This window comes from Lissotriton helveticus, chromosome 7 (genome assembly GCF_964261635.1).
Source record: "Lissotriton helveticus chromosome 7, aLisHel1.1, whole genome shotgun sequence".
NCBI lineage: Eukaryota > Metazoa > Chordata > Amphibia > Caudata > Salamandridae > Lissotriton > Lissotriton helveticus.
The window spans coordinates 196,384,153-196,407,488 of record NC_136068.1 but is presented as its reverse complement, the minus strand read 5'-3'; the positions used below and the strand labels follow the sequence as shown (position 1 = coordinate 196,407,488).

The 23,336-nt window shown below is 46.8% G+C and overlaps 1 protein-coding gene across 1 annotated transcript in view; it reads right to left on the bottom strand.

The window, feature by feature from the left end:
* Nucleotides 1–23,336, bottom strand: part of LOC144768345 (adenosine deaminase-like) — a 307,500-nt gene that overhangs the window by 31,565 nt on the left and 252,599 nt on the right. Inside the window, exons 8-9 of the mRNA XM_078651931.1 lie at nucleotides 21,105–21,206; nucleotides 5,072–5,139 (exon numbers count right to left, since the gene is read on the bottom strand). Of these exons, the coding sequence (XP_078508057.1) occupies nucleotides 5,072–5,139; nucleotides 21,105–21,206 (170 nt within the window). The remainder of the gene's footprint in view (nucleotides 1–5,071; nucleotides 5,140–21,104; nucleotides 21,207–23,336) is intronic.

Genomic DNA, 23,336 nt, shown 5'->3' with positions numbered 1-23,336 from the left:
AATGGTAAGTTTTGGAGGTACGCTCCACAGGTCTCACAGGGTAGTAGAGATGGAACTGTTGGTATATTTTGTGATGCTTTTGTTTAGGAATTTTTTCCCTTTTTAGCAAACGATGTGTGAAGTGTATTATATGTGATGCCAAGTCTCTTTAGGCCTTTTTTCCCTTTGTAGCTATTCGTTGATACTGTGATTTATTAGCCAGTGTAGTTGTCCTTTAGAATTTTTTCCCATAGGTCGTCGTATTTATTAGGTATGGGGCATGCGGTAAGGTCATTATCGGTGAGCACATATTTGAGGTCTGAGGGGGCGGGCATCATCCTATGGAGGTTCCCGCCCAGGGGGAGGGGCCTGCGGGCCACTCCCAGAACTCCAGGGGCAAGGTAATAGGCAAAGGAGCGCGGGTAGGAGTAGTTCACGCTTTCCTTAGGCTGGTAGCCACCCCGCGCGCGTGGACTCATGACGCCACCGGCGCAGAGTAAGGGCCCTCCTTTAGTGGGTAAATGGAGTTCAGGGCGTAGACCGGGCAATTCCCGGGGTAACACTGCGCATGCGCACATCTATAGGGGAGGCGCAGCTTGTAGGACCTGACACCGGTAGTGACCCTGCCATATGGCCAGAAATGTACAAAAATCAAGATAAGGATGTTTAGTCTAAGTTAGGAAACAACATGTATTAGAGTTTTGTTAAGGTCAGGCTCTCAAACTTGTTGATAAGAATTGTGTATCTAAATGTCCTGCTGATTTTTGTATAAATTGTTGATTATGCTATTAAAAACCTTTTTAATTTCATACTTTAATAAATACGGCCGGGCGACTAGCGCCCGCCTTCCAAAAAGTAAAGACGTCTCGTGTCCACGTTCCTGGGTATTGGGTGCCGGATTGGGGGGGAGGCGGCAGCTAGTCGCTGACCATGTGAAATGTCGTTGTTTTTACATAAACACACCTTTTCAAGAAGCATTGTGGATTGCACTTACATGTTTTGTCATGCAACAACATATCACCTTGTGCCACTTAATTGATCTACGATTTGTGTGTTCTCTGTTGAGATTTTTATCATCAACCTTGGATTTCCAAGACTACTAGGATTTAAATCATTATCTCCCCCCAAGAGAGTGGAAGATGCTTAGATTAGTTGGTCCTATTGCCTCAGCAGATAGGGTTTGATTGAGTAGTGGATAAGCTTTTGTTGCTTTCCTCCTTCTTACAGCTGCCCGCATCTAGAAAAGAGACCTGTACAGTTTGAAAAGCTAGTACATGTTGTAATCTTTGTGTCCATTTTAAGTCATAGTATTACTATCAAAAACGCTGATCTTTTTCATTTTTTATTTGTCTGCAGCATATTGTAGGGTAAAATAAAGCAAGACTGGCTTACAATAAAGCTCCACAAACTTTCTAAAATTAGGCAAATATATAGCTTGATGGAAATGAGAGCTGAGTAGAGGCACAGAAAAAAATAGTTTTGACAGAATATAAGAGAAAATATAATTTGGTTAGAGCAACGATAAGACAATGAGGTTTATTCACGAAACTGCATTGTGTAGTAACTTTTGGGGTATTTTAGGGTTCAGGGGTAGGTTTGGGTTTTGGGGTACAGGGGTATTTTTAGGGTTCAGGGGCAGGTTTGGGTTTTGAGGTACAGGGGTATTTATAGGGTTCAGGGCTGGGTTTGGGTTTTGGGGTACAGGGGTATTTCTAGGGTTTAGGGATAGGTTTGGGTTTTGGGGTACAGGGTATATTTATAGGGTTAAGATGGGTTAGTGTTTAAGGGTGTTGGGGTATTTTAAGGAGTAAGGGTGGGTTATGATTATGGGGTGCAGGGGTATTTAAAGGAGCAGGGTGGAGACCCGGAGCTGAAATGTACAGAACCTGGGAAGAAAAACAATGAAATATTGGGCACAACACTCGCTTTTTTTTCCGTAATCCCGTGCCCCGCACACGCCCACGCCCCCAGCACACGCCCACAGCACACGATATGAGACATGAAGGGCGGAATGTACCACACGCCCCCAGCGTTTGTCACGCCCCCAGCACACGCCCACAGCACAACGCAGACACGACCACAAGGGACTACTTTGCTGGCACGGTTCTTTTACCTTTTAAATGTATATGTTGGGCGTCTGCATAGCCTATGTCCTTCTGCTGCAACTGCCCTTTCCAACGCTGTATTGGGTGTTGTGATTGGTGCTGTGGTTCCTGAGATTACCCGCCTCAAAGGTTTGGGCTCTCTCTTTATTATATTAGTATAGATATGTCAATAAAATATTTAAAACAGTACATAATCCTAATTTAATTATTAAGTATTGTAATACTGTTTTGCATTTTAAAATAATGTAAGAATACATTTTTTTTAAATATAATTTAATTCTAAATGATTATATACATCACTTTTAACTATTAATGCTTGATAATGTGTTCTTTTTTTCACCTTAAATGGGAATTTATTTGTAATTTAAAATTGAGAAATATCATTTTAATGCCAAACGTATTGAGAGAACAGCAACATTCCCTGTTTAAAGCTTTGTTAGAAGCAAATTCATTGCTTTATCCACTGCAAGCAATGTTTCACCCAGGATTTTACACTGTGATCGTAGTTTTATCGGATCTAGAGTAACTACAATTTATCAGAAAGTCAGCAGTATTGAAGCCTTGATCTTAGTAGATCTGTCGGAAATGTTCATCAATGTCAGCAATGCCATTTTATGTGGTAGGCTGCTTGAATTTACCATATAGATATTTAGGGTACTGTGCATAAGTGGCTCTCTTTCTTTAGGTCAGTTCAAGTTGTTTTACCTCTGCCCTAAACCAGTAAAGTCAGGTTATCCACAGGGTTCTTCCTTGCCCCCTATTATATGAAATCTCTAATCCGCCCATTTTCCTTATTAATAATTTGAATATTCCTTCGAGAAGTATGTTAATGTTAATGTTAATTGGAATTTATTGAGCGCTCGTACGCCCGAAGGCTTCATGGCGCTATAGAAAAGGAACCAGGCAAGGCAGTCAGTAAGAGGAGCTGTGCTGTCAGTAGTGAGCTTGGGTGAAAAGCCAAGTTTTCAGGGATTGTCTAAAGCTGAGGATGTTATCGTTCAGCTTTATGTGGAGGGGGAAAGAGTTCCAAAGACCAGCAGCAAGGTGGTCAAAACAGCTGCCTCCAAGGCGTTTCCTTTTAAATGGAGGTACGATCAAAAGTGATTTATAAGTAGATCGGAGATGACGGGAGGGGCAGTATTTTTTGAATAAATCTCTGATGAATAAAGGGCCAGAGTCATTCAGAGACCTGAACAATATGCACCCGGCCTTGAAGGCCACACGCTGCTCAACTGGCAACCAGTGTAGCTGTTTAAGGCCAGATCTAATAGATTGCCTCCTAGGTATATTCAGAAGAAGCCTGGCGGCTTGGTTCTGAACAAGCTGGAGACGTTTGAGCTCTCCTATTTGGAGGCCAAGATAGAGGCTGTTAGAGAAGTCCAGCCTGGACAGCACCAAGGAGATGACAATCTGTGTGAGGGCTGCTAAGGTAAAGAAGCGAGCAATTTTTTTTATTTTCTTCAATTGGAAGATACTGGAGGATACCACCGCTCCAACCTGTCTTTTTAGCGAGAGATCCTCGCTAATGAGGATACCTAGGCTCTTGACCACAGATGACTTAGATGGGGGGACTCCCATACTAATGGGCCAAAAGCTGGAATTCCAACTAAGCGAGCTCTGTCCGGGCAAGACCAGCTCGGTCTTGCCCGGATTGAGCTTCAGATGATTGCAGCTCATCCAACTCCGTATGTGGGACATAGTTCTTTGGAATTCAGCCACTGAGTCCTGGGTGTTAAGAGGGAAGATGAGCTGCAAGTCATCCGCATAGTTGAAGATGGTTACATTTGCATTCCGAAGGGAGTGCAAGAGAGGGCGTAGGTATACATTAAAAAGCAGGGGGGATAACGAGGAACCTTGTGGTACCCCGCAGGTGGTAGATATAGTGGGAGCAGAGAAAGAGCCCAATCTGACCGATTGAGTACGGCCCGTGAGGAAAGAGCGGATCCAGCTCAATGCAGGACCCCTGAGACCTGCCTGTTCGACACGGTCGACCAAGATGGTGTGGTCGACCGTGTCGAATGCAGCAGAGAGGTCCAGTAGCACAAGCGCCTGATGGTGTAGATGGTGTTGAATCAAAGACTTCATAAATATAAATATATTTAATTAAATAAAAAGAATTTGTCTGAAGTATAAATTAAAAAATACATTCCGACCTTGAGTAATAAAATACTTTTATTACGCATTAATAATTATTAAATGTGATGTATAGAATTTATTAAATTATATTTTGATAAACTAATGCTATATGTATATATAGATTTAACAAATGTTGGTACCATATTTTAATATTGATTAGTAACGATTTTGTATGTTTAGCTATTTTTAACTTTAAATAATATTTATTTATATTTTTAGCTATTTAAATAATTTTTATTAATTTTAACATAATTTCCTATAGGGATATTGTTTAAGTCCCTATCTCAATTATTTTCTGTCGGAGGGTATTGCAGTATCAATGGTTTGTCAAGTGAACAGAACTGGGCTTATTCTTTTGTGGGTGGGTGGATGCCCTTTTCTAAACCCCTTCCTAACCCTCCTTAAACCACTCATTGCTTCTCCCTAAATCCCTTCCATTTTAGTATGCTCCTTCTTCCAGTCACTCCCCTAGTCCCTCCAATAGTTATTATTAAGCAGTACACTTGAAAAGATAGATGAGGTTTAACTTTTTACTCCTTTGTCTGTGAATAGCATTTGGTAGAAATGTAGACGTTCTATTGTAGCACTCTAAATCTACTGCAAAATGCAGTTTGTTAATAGGCCCCTAGAGATCTGTATAGTGTGTACATTTGATATGTTTACATCAAGTTGGGGTTGTCTTGTCAGTTGTGCGCTTAAGAGTATTCGAGAAAAGTAAAAAGTGTGCAAAAATGAATACAACATAGGGCTTCTGCAATGCAGTAGAATATCAGGTGGCATCGTTACATGAGTAAAATTCAAGCGAATTCAGGAACATACATTTTGGAGAAGATTTGATTGTGGGAAAATACCTTATAGCAGGATGCAGTGCAAAGTCTGTTTTACAGGCTCCTGTAAGATAGCTTGACCAGGGACAAACCTGTGACATAAAAACAACACAGGTAAATCTCCACAGACTAAGAATGGCATGCATATGTAAAGCAACTATGTAGCTCACCAATCCACCAATTCAGCTTTTTTTAAATAAAATATTGCATGAATACCAATGTAGAAAACAAAATCTTTATGAAAACAAACATTTTAAATAAGCTTTAGATGTCCCGTTATTTTAAGAGAGCATTTATTCACATCTAAATAATTCTCAAACTTTGCCTGATACATACGCACAATATTGAAAGACCAAGCAACTTATACAACAAGTTCTTCTGTCTAAGGTGATTTAACCTGACCAAATTAAAAATGTGCATTGAACCCCACATATTCCCAGGTTGAGCCTGTTAGATCCTGAGATACCATCCATTTTCCGAGCCCTGAGACATGTTAATCTGGGTCCAAGGCCCTCTAGTCTTACCTGGGGGTTGTCCTGCAGAGCTCTAGAACAGTACAATTGCCCAATCTGGCCATCCTAGTCACTGCATCACAGGGGTAACTCTGAGGAAAGGGTGTCTGAAAAAGGAATGCTCTGTGTTTGGGGAGTGGACATTAGGCACAATACATCCCCCTGCTGAGAAGCTCCTCCAGGTACACAAACATGCTGTTTTTCAACAGAATCGGCTAATGCCCTCTAGACCTGTCGGCTCTGTTTCTTTCTTATCATATTTTCTGACTCACTGCCAATATGCTTCTCCTCATTACACCTGCCTGCTTGGGATAACTTGCTGATTTGGGGTGCTAGAAATCTTGTTACTTGTATCCCAGTCATACAGGTGGACCCGCTGTCCAAGCTAACTTGGGGGCCTATTAGTATGGCGGGCAGATCGATCCGCCAGCCATCCGTCCATGATTGACCCTCTGCCACATTAGGATGGCTGGGGGTCCGAGGCGGACGGGAAGACTGTCACTGCTTTTCGGCCGCTCAACACGTCGACCGGGCGGAAAACTGCCACAATATGGTGGCGGTGCCTGTAAGACCTCGCCAACCAAATCAGGATGCCGGCGTAGAGCAGCCTTTCCATGGTGGCGATGCCGCCATGGAAAGGCATGCGTTTTTCGCTGTTGGGGGCCTCTAGCTGGCCCCCAGGATGTTGGGGGGGGGGGCGGGGGCCCACATGGGGGGTACCTATGGGTACCCCCCTGCATTTGCATGTACAAGGTGGCAGGCACCGTGCGGTGCCTGTCACGTTGTGCATGCAAATGCACTACATGCATTTTTTACAATGCAACGGGTGCTGCTTACAGCACCGCCCGCCGCAATGTAAAAAATGCGGGATGCGCCTGCCAGTGTGGTGGGCGCATCCTAATTTGAATGACGGGACCACTGCACCAATGGCGGGCGGTCCCTTTTGCCGTCGCGGTGGCGGGCGGATTGTTATAAACCCCCTAGTGTTGAGAGGCCATTGTTCGCTTTTGAACCTAAGTCTTGGCTCATCCTTCATCATTGATGCCAGCCTCACTGGGGACTCAAGCCTCTTGACAGTTACCAGCTGCTCCCACTAGTCATAAAGGCCTGACATTATTTCTGCCTGTGCCAGGTCTCACTATTCATCCTTAAATGTGCACCCTCCGTGGGGTCTATGGGTTCTTTAAACGTGGTGGCATTTTTGGGATGGGGAGCATTCCCACTCCTGCCATTTGCCCAACATTTAGAATTTTGGCTAATCTTGGCAGTTCTACTGGAATGGTACATTTCTTGTTCCATTTACTTATATAACCATTATTCATCCCACTTGGGTTCATTATACTTGGCAGCCATCTTGGAATGGATTGTCCTCCTCATATGCTTAGTCTCTTTTGACCTGGCTGTAGTCCTTTACAGTTTCCTTGTTCATTTCATCCATTTACCTTCATTAGCAGGGTGTTATTTTCTTGAATCACACTCTCTCCTACTGAATGACTGCTCAGATTTCATTAGACGGGATACGATTGATTATAAATTGGATGAGGTATACTCGTGGGCGGAAGCCTATGCCCAGAAACGAGTTTTCAAAAAACCAGGAGCAACCTCTTCCGAGGAAAGTATAGTCACCGACCAGGTGCTGTCTGTACAACGACCAACTGCTAGAGTAGTCACAGAGCAATCCAGCGGACTGATGGAAGAAACTGCTACAACTTCAGTCACCAAACCGTCTTTTTTGGCGGAGGGCCAATCGTCGAGGTTACCACCAGAGAAATACAACGTACCAACAGACAGCGCATCAGGAGGGGAAAAACAAAAAAAGGCAGCAGACCGCAGAGAAACCTGAGGAAATGACTTCCCTTGTCATGAACATCTCTAAAAGGGTATTGAGTGCAGAGGAAATGAGAATTCTGAATAAAGGAATCTCATTTGTTCCAACATATGTGTCTAACAGTCTGAAGACTGAAATATCTTTCTTTAAGTTCATGCGCAAATTGAGACTTAAATGGTTCCTTGCCAACAGTACTATCCAGGATGGACAAATCCAACCTCCACCTATATTTCGTCAGAAGAGCAAATTTGTGTCTCCACTCTCCCATAAAACTCAGTATAGTTTTGAGACTCTGATGAAGAAATACCTGGAAAAATTCAATATACGCAACCCAAACACACCAATTTACCCGGGAAGGAATTACGTATCCTAAACGCATTAAGACAAGAAAAGGAAATTATATTTCAACCAGCTGATGAAGGGGGAGCCCTGGTGGTTCTTGGCACGGAGTACTATATACAAAATGGCAAAAAGCATGTGAATAATGCAGACACTTACATTCTGTTGGACCATGATCCAACGAGAGAATTCATGGACCTTCTGGATAAGATTTTGCAAAAAGGATTAGAGGATGGCCAAATTGATGAGAACACCAAAAAGTACTTGCAAATTTTAACACCAAAAATGCCACAAATGTACATGCTCCCAAAGATGCATAAGAACAGAGTACATCCCCCTTCAGACCCATAGTAGCTGGATGCGTGTCGCTCCATGAACCGGTTGGACATTATTTAGATCACCATTTGCAACCGCTTGTTCAATCATGGGAGACGTATATGAAGGATACAACAGATTGTTTATTGAAACTTGAAAATGTCAGACATCATTTTGACGAGGAGATTTTACTTTGTACCATTGATGTGGTTGCATTATAAACATCTATTGCACACAATGAGGGACTGGAGGCGGTGGAATGGAGACTGTTACAATCTTCACTGACACAAGAGAAGGGAATTTTTCTTTTGGAATTATTGCATTTTTCTTTGTACCACAGTTATTTTGTTTGGCAGAACAATTATTATTTGCAGAGAACGGGTACATCAATGGGTTTCCTCGAACGCTAATACATTTATGGCTTTTTTTGAACACCCAACACATTCCTATTAATCAGATATGGCGCGACAATACCGCAATCTTTTTGAGATACGTCGACGACATCCTGGTAATTTGGAAAGGATCTAAAACATTTTTGGAAGAAAGCATTAAAAAACTGAATACTTGTAACCCGAGAATACAATTCACCAATGATATTCAATCAGAACATATTCATTTTTTGGATATCGAAATTTATAAATCAGCTGGAGGATTGGCAACGTCAGTTTATAGGAAACCAACTGATGTAAACAATGCATTACATTACACAAGTGCTCACCCTCATTCTTTGAAAAAACACTTACCAGTATCACAGCTAACAAGGATTAAAAGAATCACTTCAGATGACGCTACATGTGGGAATACTATCAAAACACATTTGGATAAAAACAGAGATAGAGGGTACCCAGAAGATGTGCTTGAGACAGCAGTAGAAACTGTAGCCCAAAAAAAAGTGAAGACTTATTGAAAAAGTCAACAAAATCATGTAACACACGTGAAGTGTTTGTTCTGAAACACTCAGTTCAAGCTCCCCACATCAAGGCAATCATTAGGAAACGTTGGGATATTATTGAACAAGAGCCTGATTTCGTAGGACTATTTCGTGACCCACCGTTATTCTTACACAATAGATCAAAGAACCTGAGGGAACTCTAGAAATACCGTCAACTTGAAGCAAAACCTAAGTATAAAGGAATGAGGAAGTGTCACAATTGTGGGCAATGTGGCAATGTAATTTTAGGTGACACGTTTGATCATCCACATACAGGCCAAATACTGAAGAACAAGTTACTTACCTTCGGTAACGATATATCTGTAAGAAACAGTAGTTAGTATTAGATTCCTTACCTTAGAATATCCCCAGGCGTCAGTCTGGATCCGGAAACTTTTGCGTAGCAGTACCCCTGCGCGTCGGTAGGCGTCGTCTGCAGGCGTCCCCTGCGGCTCCGCGGCGTCGTGCGCCGTGATGACGTCGCTGGAGTATATAGACGCCGCCTCCGTGCGCTGACGTCAGTTCTTTGCACACAGCTTTTCCGCGCCAGAACACGCAGAGCCATGTGAGAACTAACACTGGTGCCATTTGAAACTAGGGCCCTGAAAGGGATGTCCTTAACCCTAGGAATCAGTTCGCAGAACGGGGAGGATGGGTGGGGCGGTAAGGAATCTAATACTAACTACTGTTTCTTACAGATATATCGTTACCGAAGGTAAGTAACTTGTTCATCTGAAAGAAACAGGTTAGTATTAGATTCCTTACCTTAGAATAGATACCCCAGCAATACCAACCCCGGTGGTGGGTCTGCGAACCAATACAAACCTACACCAGAAAGTCCTGGAGGACCGAACGGCCAAAGAAGCCATCCCTCCGGACTTGACTGTCCAGGCAGTAGTGCCTCGCAAAGGTGTGCAGCGAGGCCCACGTAGCCGCCTGGCAAATGTCCTGCAAAGGGACTCCCCGGCCCAGGGCAGTAGTAGCCGCCGTGGCCCGAGTGGAATGGGCCCTCAGCCCAACAGGAGGCTCCTTCCGAGCCAAAAATGTAGCATGCTTTAATGCACAGGGCGACCCACCGAGAGATGGTTTGTTTCTGTACCGCCCTTCCCTTCTTCTCACCCACGTAGCCAACAAACAGTTGGTCATCCACCCGGAACTGGCGTGTGCGATCCATATAAAATGAAAGCGCACGTTTTGGGTCCAGACGATGGAGCCGCTCTTCATCTTTTGAAGGATGCGGAGGCGGGAAGAAGGAGGGTAAGGTGATGGACTGCCCGATGTGAAAAGCAGAAACTACTTTGGGCAGGAAAGAATGCCTAGTCCTAAGAACCACCTTGTCAGGATGGACGGACATGAAAGGAGGTTTGACAGAAAGAGCCTGGAGCTCACTCACTCTCCTGGCAGAGGTGATGGCAACCAGGAAGGCCGTCTTTAAAGTGAGAAGACGGAGAGGACAGGAATGAAGCGGCTCAAAGGGAGCACACATCAAGAATGTCAGAACCAGGTTCAAGTCCCACTGAGGCATCACGAACGGAACAGGTGGATACATGTGCGTGATGCCTTTCAAGAATCTCAGTACAATAGGGGACTTGAATAAAGATGGCTGATCAGGTAGCCTTAAGAAGGCGGAAAGGGCAGAAAGGTAGCCCTTGATAGTGCCCAGAGCAGAGCCCTGCTGGGCAAGAGAAAGAAGGAAGAGGAGAACCTCGGAAAGAGGGGCAGAAAGGGGATCCACAGCCTTTGCTGTGCACCATGCCACAAATCTGTTCCACCGGCAGGCGTATACCGACTTTGTGGAGGGACGCCTGGCTGCCAGAATCACATCACAGACTTCAGGAGGCAAGTCGAAGGGCCTCAACTGTTGCCGCTCAATCTCCACGCATGGAGGTGGAGGCTGGACAGGTTCGGGTGGAGGACCGTCCCCTGCTGCTGCGACAGAAGGTCCTCCTGAAGAGGCAGGCGGATCAAGGGACCGACTGACATGCTGAGTAGCTCGGGATACCAGTATCTTCGAGCCCAGTCCGGAGCCACAAGGATAACTTGGGCCCGGTCGCGCCTGATCTTCTTCAGCACTCTGGGCAGAAGTGGTATAGGCGGAAAGGCGTACAACAGACCGCAACTCCACTCGCGCCGAAAGGCGTCGCCGAGCGAGTGCCGTCTTGGAAACTCCAACGCGCAGAACTGATGACATTGCGCGTTCTCTTCTGTGGCGAATAGATCTAACCAAGGCTCTCCCCATCGCTGAAAGAGGCCGTTCGCCACGTCCGAGTTCAGACGCCATTCGTGATCCACCGAGCACCGACGGCTGAGTTCGTCCGCCCTGGCGTTCAGAGAACCTGCCAGGTGTTGAACCGTCAGAGTCACGCCCTGACGTTCCAGCCATTGCCAGAGGCGCAGAGCCTCCTGGCAAAGGGTCCACGACCCCACACCGCCCTGTTTGTTGCAGTACCACATGGCGGTGGTGTTGTCCGTGAACACCTGCACTACACTCCCGTTGACAAAGGGGAGGAATGCCTTCAGTGCTAGGCGAATCGCCCGCAGCTCCAACATGTTGATATGGAGCCGGGACTCCGCCGGAGACCAGATGCCTCTGATCTCCGCCTCTCCCAAGTGGCCTCCCCAGCCCTGGAGGGACGCGTCCGTCACAACTACGTGCTCCGGTTGGGGAAGGGAGAGGGATCTGCCTCTGACCCAATCGCGGTCCGTAAGCCACCACTGCAACTGTCTCGCAGTGCCCTCCGAGATCAGGACATGGTCGGATAGGTTGCCCTGATGCTGGGCCCACTGAAACTTCAGGTCCCACTGCAGAGCCCGCATCCGCCACCTGGCGTGATGCACCAGTAGGATGCAGGAGGCCATCAGCCCCAGAAGCCGCAGCGTCAACCTGACCGAAACCCGGGATAACGGCTGAAAGATGGGAATCAGAGCCTGAATATCCCGGACCCGCCGTTCCGGAGGATAAACCCGAAACTGCGCCGAGTCGAGAACCGCTCCGATGAAAAGGAGCTTTTGAGAGGGACACAGGTGTGATTTCGGCACATTGATGGAAAACCCCAGCTCGTGCAGGAGGTCTGTCGTCATCTGAAGGTGGTGGACGACTGTTTGGGGCGAGCCCGCCTTCAACAACCAGTCGTCGAGGTAGGGGAAGACTGAAACCCCTAACCGGCGCAGATGAGCTGCGACCACCGCCATCACTTTCGTGAACACCCGTGGGGCGCTGGTAAGGCCGAATGGGAGCACGATAAACTGAAAGTGCTCGTGGCCTACCGTGAACCGCAGGCAACGCCGGTGGGCCGGCAGGACGGGGATGTGAAAATACGCATCCTGCAAGTCCAACGCTACCATCCAGTCTTGTGGGTCTAGAGCAGCCAAGACCTGAGCCAAAGTCAACATCTTGAACTTCTCCTTCCGGAGGAAGCCGTTGACGTTCCGTAGGTCCAAGATAGGACGTAGGCCTCCTTTGTCCTTCTTGGGCACCAGAAAGTAGTGGGAGTAGCAACCACACCCTACTTCTGGCCCAGGAACGTGCTCGATGGCCCCCTTGGCCAAGAGGGCCGTAACTTCCTCCTGCAGAAGTGTCAAGTGGTCCCCCGACACACGGTGGTTCTGCGGTGGCATGGCTGGAGGAGTGGACTCGAAGGGGAGGGAGTAGCCCCTTCGGACGAGCTGCAGCACCCACCTGTCCGATGTAATCGCGCGCCAGCGGGAGTGGTGATGGCGAACCCTGCCACCCACTGGCGTCACGTGGGCCCGAAAGCTCGGACTAGGAAGATTTGGAGGCTGCTGCGGGGGGAGGTGTGGACTGACCTCGCCGCTGCCCTCTACCGCCACCACGGCGGAATCCACGGGCGCCACCGCGCTGGGGAGCGTTCTGCGGCGCGTGGCTGGCAGCACGTGTGGGACCGCCCCTTCCTTGGCCACGAAAGGGGCGAAACGAACCCGTTTGCTGGCGCTGGGTCGAAAGACCCAAGGACTTGGCCGTGACCCTGGAGTCCTTGAAGCGCTCAAGCGCGTTGTCCGCCTTGTCACCGAACAGGCGACTGCCATCGAAAGGCATGTCCATGAGGGCATTTTGGACATCCGGCGAGAAGTTGGCGGATCTCAGCCAAGCATGGCGACGAATCGCCACCGTCGTGGACATAGCCCGTCCCAGCGAGTCGGTCGTGTCAAGACCACACCTTATCGAATACCTCGCCGCGTCCCGGCCTTCAACCAAGGCCTGGTTGAGCTTGTCCCGCACCTCCTGCGGGCATTGCGGCAGACACTCCGCGACCGTATCCCACAGGGAGTGGGTGTAGCGGCCCAAGAGGCATGCGGTATTGCAAGACTGCAGTCCAGCACTCAAAGACGAAAAGACCTTCTTGCCAAATTGGTCATATCGCTTCGATTCCCGATCGGGCGGGGCCGACGGGAATGCGGACTGGGAAGTGGAGGCCTGGATCACCAGACTCTCCGGGGAGGGATGGGTGGAAAGGAAGGCAGGGTCGTCCGAACACGGACGGTGACGCCTGGCAACGTTCCGGTCAACCGGTGCACCGGAAGCGGGCCTGGACCAGGTGCCCAAAAGGACATCCGTGAGGGCCTCATTAAACGGCAGCAGAGGCTCCTGTGGGCATGACTGCGGTTTAAATACTTCGGTGAGGATGTTAGGTTTTACCTTAGCCACGGGGAGCTCAAGGCCTTGGCAGCCCTCATCAGGACCACCGAATAGGCAGCCCCCGCCTCCGACGCCACAGGGGAAGGCGAGACAAACCCAGGGTTGGGCGACTCGTCCAGACCACTGGCATCACCTAAGTCACCTACCCAGTCCACATCATACTGGCAGGCTCGTGACAAAGGGTCCTCAGACCCCTCCCAACCCTCACCATAATCGTCCTCATCGCCATAGTTCGAGTCGACGATATAGACCGGCTCCTCGGAGCCAAGTGGCCCCAACGGCGCCGGACTCGGCGTCGGACGATGCCGGTCCGACTCCGCGTCAGGGGTCAGAGAGGGAATGGGGGTGGCGCCGCGCGGCGCCGGCGCCCCGACCGGAACCGACGGCGGAGTCACGGCGCCGCGCGGAGGCGGCACCACGGGTTGCCCCAATGGGATCGGCGCCGGGGAGGGCGGTGGACCAGCCGGCGACGACCCTGAAGGGCCCAGCGGCGCCGGGGTTGGAGCCGCCGGCGGCGCCGGGGCCGGAGCACCAGGCGGCGTCGGAGCAGGTGCACCCGAACCGCTCGGGCCCCCAGACGGGACCGACGGGCCCGCCGGCGCCGTAGGCCCCGCCGGAGGAGACATCGCCCTCATAGCCATAAGGAACTCCTCAATCTCCTCGCGCGACGCGCCTTCCCCAGGGACCGACGGGTATGGGGCAGACGGCGTCGGCGACCCACGCGGGGCCGCGGGGGTGGGGCCACCCGAACCCCCGGCCGCATCACGCGGGCGTCGGGGGGAGTCGGGGGTACGATGACGACGCCCCGACTTCTTGTGTCGCTTACCTGACGAACCGGAGGAATGGTGGCGACTCCCGGAGCGCTCATGGCGGCTCCGCGATCGTTCCCTCGACCGCTCCCTCGACCTCCGACCGGACCGGGACCGCTCTCGACGCGGGGCCGACACTCGGAGCTCGAGCAGCTTGCGGGACCGCTCCCGTCTAGCTTTACTAGTCAAGGCCCGGCAGTCGACGCAGGACTCCACGTCGTGGTCCGCGCCCAGACACCGGAGGCAGAGTCGATGGTGGTCGGTGACCGACATCAGGCGGTCGCACCCGTCGCAACTCTTGAAACCGGGCATCCTACCGGCACCGTAAGAAAGAATTAGAGTTTAACAAAAACTTGGTCAAAAGACCGGAGTACTGCTCTTCGGATCTGCGCTAACTGGCGCGGAAAAAAGAAGAACTGACGTCAGCGCACGGAGGCGGCGTCTATATACTCCAGCGACGTCATCACGGCGCACGACGCCGACGACGCGGAGCCGCAGGGGACGCCTGCAGACGACGCCTACCGACGCGCAGGGGTACTGCTACGCAAAAGTTTCCGGATCCAGACTGACGCCTGGGGATATTCTAAGGTAAGGAATCTAATACTAACCTGTTTCTTTCAGATACTGCGTCACACTTCTGATTGCAACACAGAGGGGGTAATTTGTGCTATCAAATGCCCGTGTGGGCTGGTTTATGTAGGGAGAACCAGTTGCAAGGTCAAAACACGAATAGTAGAACATAAAAGTAGAATTTGTAACAAAAATGTAAACTCTTCACTAGCAGCACATTGGGTTAACGTCCCACATACGATCCCCCAATTGAGGTATACTATTCTTGAAAAGATTCATATGACGCCTGGTATTGAGATAAACATAGTTCTAGCTCGTAGGGAGACCTACTGGATTAAATATTTATGTATGATCATCCCACGGTGTCTTAATGATCATTATGAATTATTATACTTTCTTTGAAGGAATGTGTTTACCTGAAATTCTGGTTGATAATGTGTTAATTGACACCAAGAATTTACTGGATTTGCACTCTATTTCGTTTCATTTTTTTTACACACCTTACAGATTTTTTTTTTTTTTTTTTTAAAACCTTTATTGTGCATGAAAAAAGGGAACAAATACGGGCCTACAACCGTCAGGCCGGCCACAATACTTCGGAGCACAGGTGCTAGCAATGTGGTCTCTCAGCGGTCTCAGGTGGTATAGCAACAATTAATAACAGTTACATTGGAGGAAATCCAGTCGCCAAGGAGAAGGAGCATTAAAGGTTAAAGTTTAAAGTTTTTCGGATCAAATATAAAGCAATGAAGAATAGGTGCAAAGAGAACTGAGTCCGTACAATAATTCCTCAACATGAGTAGGCAGCATAAATAATAGCAACAGTAGCGATGTGCACCCCATCAGAGGGGCCATACAGTGTAAAACAAACGGAATAGCAGGAATCATGCTCGTACCACCACCAGCGCCACCCACTCCCTACTAACCCCTGTCGCAGACCCAGAACGGAAAATAGAACAAGAAAGCGCAGAAAGTTAAGAAAAAAGGCCCATAGAAACTAAATAAGGAAAACTAAAGCTATCCCCCCACCCTACAACAATGCGGAGGCTATGGCCTACCCCCCCCCGACAATGTGCCTGTCGCCCATTAAAGAACCCGAAATGCATTACAAGAAAAGAAAGTGAAGAAAAGGAAAAATAAGAAAATAACGTGTCTAACACCTAAATATGAGAGTGAGAAAAGGCCATCTTATTCTACAACTCTCACAAGAACAAGTGAAGCGGGAGGAGGAGCAATTCCAAACGGTCCCAGCCCACCAGCCAAAAGGACTACCCCACACAGTTCGCGATAGTTCAGAATTAAGTAATAATGTAGAGACAGGTGGGGAAAAACAATACGCCGTGCATGACTGAAACAAATGTATGACGATCCCAATCCCGTTCCAACCAACCAAGCAACCGGCAACATAAAAGGAGGAACTTAGCCCTGGCCAGATCTCGGAGACTTCCCAAAATGAGGTACATGAAGAATGCCCGCCCCCACCAAGACAAAGAGACAAAATGGCAGCATAAAGAAGGACAGTAACATGGTTACACAAAATGGCCGTCGAAGATCACCATACAATCCTTTGTCCCCACTAAACAGTTCCCCCAGGCCATCGGGGAAGTATAGGCTCCCCAGCGCAATGAACAAAGGCCACAAGGGGAAATCCAGCGAAGGGGCCGGCAGTCGCGTGTCCCGGTCTCGAGGTAGAAACATTGTCGCAGGCAACAGTGTGGCAGGCCCCGGAGATAGGGGAAACAAAGTGTCGCAGGCAAGTCTATTGGACGGCCGGTGGCAGGCGTCAGTGGAGGCAGAGGCAATCACGTCTTCTCCACGAGTAAAAGGAAACAATGCATCCCCAGTAGGTTCCGATGGAAAGAGTCTCAAAGTTGGCTGGCTTCCGACACTGCGCTCCCGCCGTAGAACAGACTCCATTATGTCGAAGCGGTCACCCAGTGCTGAAAAATCCGCACATATTTCCGCTCGAAAGTCAGACAGGGCGGCCAGGATAGTTCCATAAGAAAACGGTGGTTGCGGACCCTCGTCATCATGCTCCCGGGAAGGAATTTGCGAGCCGTCCCCCAGCGCACTCCGGGCGACCCAAGCCGCAGACAGGGACGGGCACTTTCCCCCGCTCCCCGGAGCAACAGATACAGCCATGAGAAGTGGGTCACAGAATAATCTCCGAGGCGGGCGCGGCGTGACCAGTCGGCAATACAGGGCGCCAAGCCCGTTAAATCGATGCCGATCGGGCTCTCGACACTGAGAACCGTAGCGCTTCAGGCCGTTACACCGGGCCAGGAGAGCAGGCACCCAACGTCAATTAAACATGGCCGTATGTTCCTTCTCGCTCGCCACCCGCCTCAAACAAAGACGCCGTATCTGCAGAGCGTCTCGACGAGGCGCTAGGGCACAGGGCGCAGGTCGCAGTGTTCCACGGCAGGCAGCGCGATCAGGAGTCCGTCTCGGGAGGATATCGCCACCCTCTCAGCACCGGTATCGCACGGACACCCCGGCCGCCCCCATGCCTCCCCTACTCGGAGACGGACGGAAGTGTAGCCACGGGGTCAGGGCTCGGAGTCTCTGCACAGATATCTTCGGCTGCCGGGCGAGTTGAGAGTCCGGGGGAAGACAATTTAGGTCAGCACAGCTTAGTGAACGTTCCGCCGCCACAAATCGCCAGGATAGAGATCAGGATATCAGCGCGGAGGAAGGAGAGCTGGTGGAGCCGGGAACCTACACGTCCGTACCAGTCGCCATCTTGGCTCCTCCTCCCTTACAGATTTGATAGTGTTTTTGTACCTTACTACGCTGATATGTTTAAGTATGAGCTCGCAGTGTTTATACAATATGGGACTTGCACTATCCTGGTTAGGATCGAGTTCGTGATATTGACAGTGGTAACTAGATATTAGAATTTCACGTAATCTTATGGAAGTTGCGTCCTTATCATTGGTTATTGTTGTCAGTAGTATTCTATTACCTCCTTTTTGTTTTTTAGGATCACTTATAGAAGTTATGAAAACACCGAAAACCACGGGGTTAGATTTGGAGTCAAAGTAGTGTCTATAGGGCATGGGACTCATGTGAATAATTGCGGATGTTGCACTCGCAATAATGGGAGTGTTTTTTTAGGGTAGGTTGGACAAGAGGTTTTGCAGAGATTTTTCTCCGTGTAATTCTTTAGTTGAGCGTTTTCTTTGCAATATTTTATGGATCTCATTACTTTGATTAAAAGACACACGTTACATTAATTGTAACGGTACTTATGTCTGTGAATATGTGGCACAATAAAGTTTTATAACAGAGCAACCTTATTCCGGTTTTGGCCCCTTTAAATTAAGGTCGCTACAACCAGTACGTCTTTGCGTATGCCGCGGGCGTCGGCAATTGAATACCTAGATCTGGGTTCGGCGTTTTTTACGGTGAGTGCCTTTCCACGGGACGAGTAGAAATGAGTGTTACAGGTCGAAGCAAAGCCTTATCTCTTATTTCCCTTCTGCTTTTTTAGATCACAAAATCCATTGTTTCAAGCCACCAGCGGAACTACACCCACGGTCATATCAGTAAGCTCATAGATTCAGGCGGCGGCTGCTGCCGCATGTAACTTCATGTTTGTTGTATATATGCCTAACATAAATCCTGACGGTCCTGTCTTCACAGTGTTCTGCTTTGTTCAGATTCTCTTTCATTTGAACACTTAGTTCTACCGACGGGTAAGCAGCATAAGCTTTAACTTTATAGACCGCACGGGGAAGTGGTGATGTAAAGGAGTTAACTTCCGACATTCACAAGCAACTTAAGGCAACACTTCGTTTAACGTCACTACGGTTCTCCACTCTGTAGAATTCTAGCACTTTACGCTTGTGTTTTCTTTCCTTATCTGTTTTGAGTGCAAATCCTAATTTTAAATTATCTGTTGACATCGTGAAACATACAGTGGCTCATTGTATATTCTTTCTATTTCTGTTGTAGCTCTGATCGGAGGATACTCATCTGTTAAAATGTGAATTTTTGATCAGATTGCCCGAGGAAGGGTTTCTTGAAAACCCGAAATGCATTGGGTTCATCTATAATACTGTTTGTTAATATTCACAATTTGTGTTTTTCACTTTGTGCATATGATGATGATAAATATTCACAATGTAACGAGAATATTTCAGGAATGATAACCCGTTGAATACCAATTAATGACAACAATTTCAATTCAAATGGTTTTTGAGTTTCTTTTTATAATTCAGAGTAATTGTGATTGAAGAGTGTATTTAAAATATTGTTAATTAGGAGAGACTTTCTAGTCATTGGCTGTGCTTCACGTAGGCCTTGGGTTTCCCTTGGCCTAGTTCATATGCAATCATACCTAAAAGGGATTTTACGGTTAACCCCTTAACGTGAATAGCACGCTAAGCAGTGTTAAGAATAGAACACTTTAAAGTTAGATTTGAGCAGTATTGGAATAATTAGGAGTGCAGGCCCACCTTCAGAAACAGATTTCATTAGAGCATCATGCTTGCAAATCTCTAGTAACCTTACGCAATGGCTTCCTTTTAATAACTTTAATAACCTCTGACTCCATCTGCCTGAAAAATCTATTGGTGACATGTATACTAAAAGTAATAGACATCTTGAATTGTGCAACTTAGTCTACTCGTTTGCCTGACCCTTGCTACCAAGTGATGCTTGAGCCCAGGATGAATACCTTCTCTTTCATTGATGTTTAGACCTCTTTAGAACTGGCCACTTCATGTTGAAGCTCTATGTGATGTTATGCGGCTTGTAAAGCGCATGGGTGTCCCAGCAAAGAGACATCCCAGCGCTGGAGAGCGGGAAGGAAAAAAAGTGTGATGAAAAATTACTGGAACAGCCATGTCTTTACTGCCTTTCTAAACAGCAGATGATTAGAAATCCTCCTAATAGCAAGAGGCAATGAGTTCCATAAAGTAGGAGCCAATACCCTAAAAGAACGACCTCCAGTTCTGGCTCTGCGGAAGCAAGGCACATACATCAAATTAAGGTCGGCAGAGCGCAGAGCACGAGATGGAACATAATGGTGCCCCAAGTCATTGAGGATCGCAGGGCAGAAGCCCGTCAGAACTTTATGCGTTAAGCAAAGCGCTTTGAACCTAATGCTCTGCTCCACAGGGAGCCAGGAGTTGACGCAGTGTCCCTGAAACTGAACTGTATTTGGGCAGAGCAAAAATAGTGTAAACTGCCTCATTCATAGTACATTGAAGCCTATTTATCACAGACTTATTAGCTCCTAATAGGAGGCAATTGCAATAATCTAACCTAGACATGATTGATGATGGTTTGAACAACTAGCTGGCGCGTCCGAGGATCAAATAAACCCAAAATGGGTTTGAGTCCGCACAGAATACTGAAGCAGGTCCCTGCCATAGACTTAGCATGTTCCTCAAACGAAAGTACAGAATCCATCCTTACACCAAGGTTTTTTACCGTCGTCTTGGGATTGCCCAATGTTGGCGGCCACCAGTTATTGCCCCACTGATGTGAATCTTTGTCAAGTAATAGAATCTCTGTTTTGGATGAGTTTAATTGGAGACAGTTCGCCTCCATCCACCCAGCTAAGGCTGCCAGATCCTCCTGAAATTTAATCATGTCTTGACTGGTGTCTTTGGTACAGGCAAAAATTTGTTGCGTATCATCCGCATAAGATACCATCTGTATGTTACGGGTGTTGGCCAACAAGGCGGGGGACGAACATAAATGTTAAATAATGTAGGGCTCAGATGTTGAGAAGCTCTATATTGACTCAATTACTCTAAATTTCATCAAATCAGGGATTTTTGGTAATTTCATCCCTTGGACCATTGTTTATGAAAAAGCCAAGGTATGATCTAATGCCGAGGTGAGGGAGGGCACAGGAGAAAACAAAAAAGAAATCATATAGCTTGTAAAAAAGCTACGCAAAGGATAGAGTCAGAAGGGCAACATATTTTCCAAATATGTAGGACAACCACTTAGTATATAAATGAGTTTGATTTAAATTACTATTATATGCATTACATGTGTCTGATGTGGATATCTTGAATTTCTGCAATGGATCGCTCTTTTAGGACAATCACTGGATGCCGTTGCTCTAAAGTATCATACCTCAAAATGCATCCTCTTTTTCAATAGCTCTTCATAGAGAATGGGGTCCTCCACTGTGTGATACCCATGTCCAATTCTTTCTGCTTTCAAAATGTCCACAGCCTGAAATGTAAAAAAAATATATAATCCATATACTGTTTAGTAACACATGGTTAATGAATACATCTTTTTCTCAATAACTTGCGCTGTACTATTTAAACAGTAGATCCAACTTGCTTGATATATGAAAACAGTACAATAACACTAAACAGTACTTTGATTTAGAAAATTATATTCCTATTTTTTCTGTGACCAAATTCAGGAAACGTTACTTAACTTCTACATTCACTTGGAGTGGAGCTGCACATTCACCCTCTAATCTTTTTGCTTCTTTATCCACTTCACTTGAATTTGGGTGGAGAGATTGTAGTGGGGCGAGCTGTGGTTGTGGACATGACGGGAGGGTATCAATTTTCCCTTTTTTTGGAATTGTGAAACACTCCTATTTTTTCAGATATGGCTTCTTCAAAAGAAAGCCTTTTCTTAAGTAGCTGTGTGGATTACATGCGGAGGAGGAGTAGAGAGCAACAATACGACCTGTGGTAAACACAATGCTGATCCATCTAGGGAAAGTTGGCATTGGAAGAGGGGTAGAATTTAATGGCAGTGTTTTTCTTTCCATCACTCAAACAAGACATTCTCAGATGACCTGGACCAAGGCGCATCAGATCACATGATAATCACAAAGCATTCAAAATTGTTTGGGTTATTCTTGATGCTGTATGTAAATTTCTCACCATCATCTGGTATACAATTTCTGGACTGATGCGCAGCTGTAACGTAGGTGTCAAAACAATGCTGAACCCCCCATCTGAAAAAAACAATTTAAGGTGGCATCTGTGTCCTGATGCCAATTGGGCTTCAGGGAGGTGCCATGAAACTGAAACTACATTTAATGTATTGAGACCAAGTTTAGATGGCAGGAGTGGCATTGATATGTGACCTTCTACGGCTACACATGCTGCAATCATTTAATTATCAGTATTCCTTAATATGAAATTTTTATATTCAATGTCCTGATTCATGCATGAAACAAGCATTTATGTGTAACTGGACTGTCGTCTGGATTAGGATTTCCACCTTTTAAAGAGAAAAAATACCTGCCATCTGGTCACTTTTAAGATTATGCAAAGGACCAACATGATTCTTAAGTATAACTTTATATGAAGTCGTCGGTATTCATTTTTGGCATGGCCTTTCTATAGTTGTTGCTTACTTTAATTATCAGTCGGGTCATAAAGGTATCTATGGAACACATTGTAAAGTGTCTTCTTCCAACAATTATTGTTTAAAGAATATACTGAGAAAGGTAAAAAGAAATACCTGCTTTATGTGAATTTCCTAATTTTTACTCTGGCCGGGATATTAAAATACTGGTCATACTGGTATCAAACCAGCCAGGATGGGGATAAACATTTATCTATACCATTGTCCAATCTTTTCCCCCAAGAAACGTAAACCTGTCTTATAATATGACAAACATGAATGTGGATGCTTAAAAACTCAGGCACTAACCAGCATTAACACAAATAATCCTAATGATATGTGAGTGGATGATTGTATGTAAGAAAATTGTCCCTCTTTGTGAAAAAGTATAAGAAAAGGAAGAGCTAAACTACCTAATTACAACTCTCCTTTCTGTAAGTGTTAAAATAACAGGAGTACATGAAAAGATTATATTTTTAAGGCAGGCTTGTTCTGCCACGCCCCCTGCGCCCACCATACATAAAAGGACCCATACTTGGTTATCTTTCTCCCACACCTTTCAAAAAGGACCAGTACCACCCAAGCAAATCTAACCTGCCAGAGCTGGAATCTGCTCACTTCTATAACTGTGCAAGAAAGGCCCTCACACAAGGGACTCCTCCAACATGTCTATTTGTAGGTTTACTTCACGTAGTCATTCAATTTCAACAGCAGTTCCCTTGTTGGTGAGAGTCTATTTTAAATTAGTGAGTTACAAAAATTGTAAAAGAAAAAAATTAATGAAATACGTTGGTTACTGAGGTATTTTCCTATTCTGGTACTCTCCCTTTTTATTGGCTAATTTCTTTTTTAAATGTGTTAATGTTATTGCTGGTTACGAGGCATTGGTGTACCTATGTGGCCTCTGGTATTTTAATCTTTTAGAGCAGTCTTTACTAAACTGTGGGTTGCCAGCCGATTATTGGTGTGTCAGGAAAGTCCAGAAAT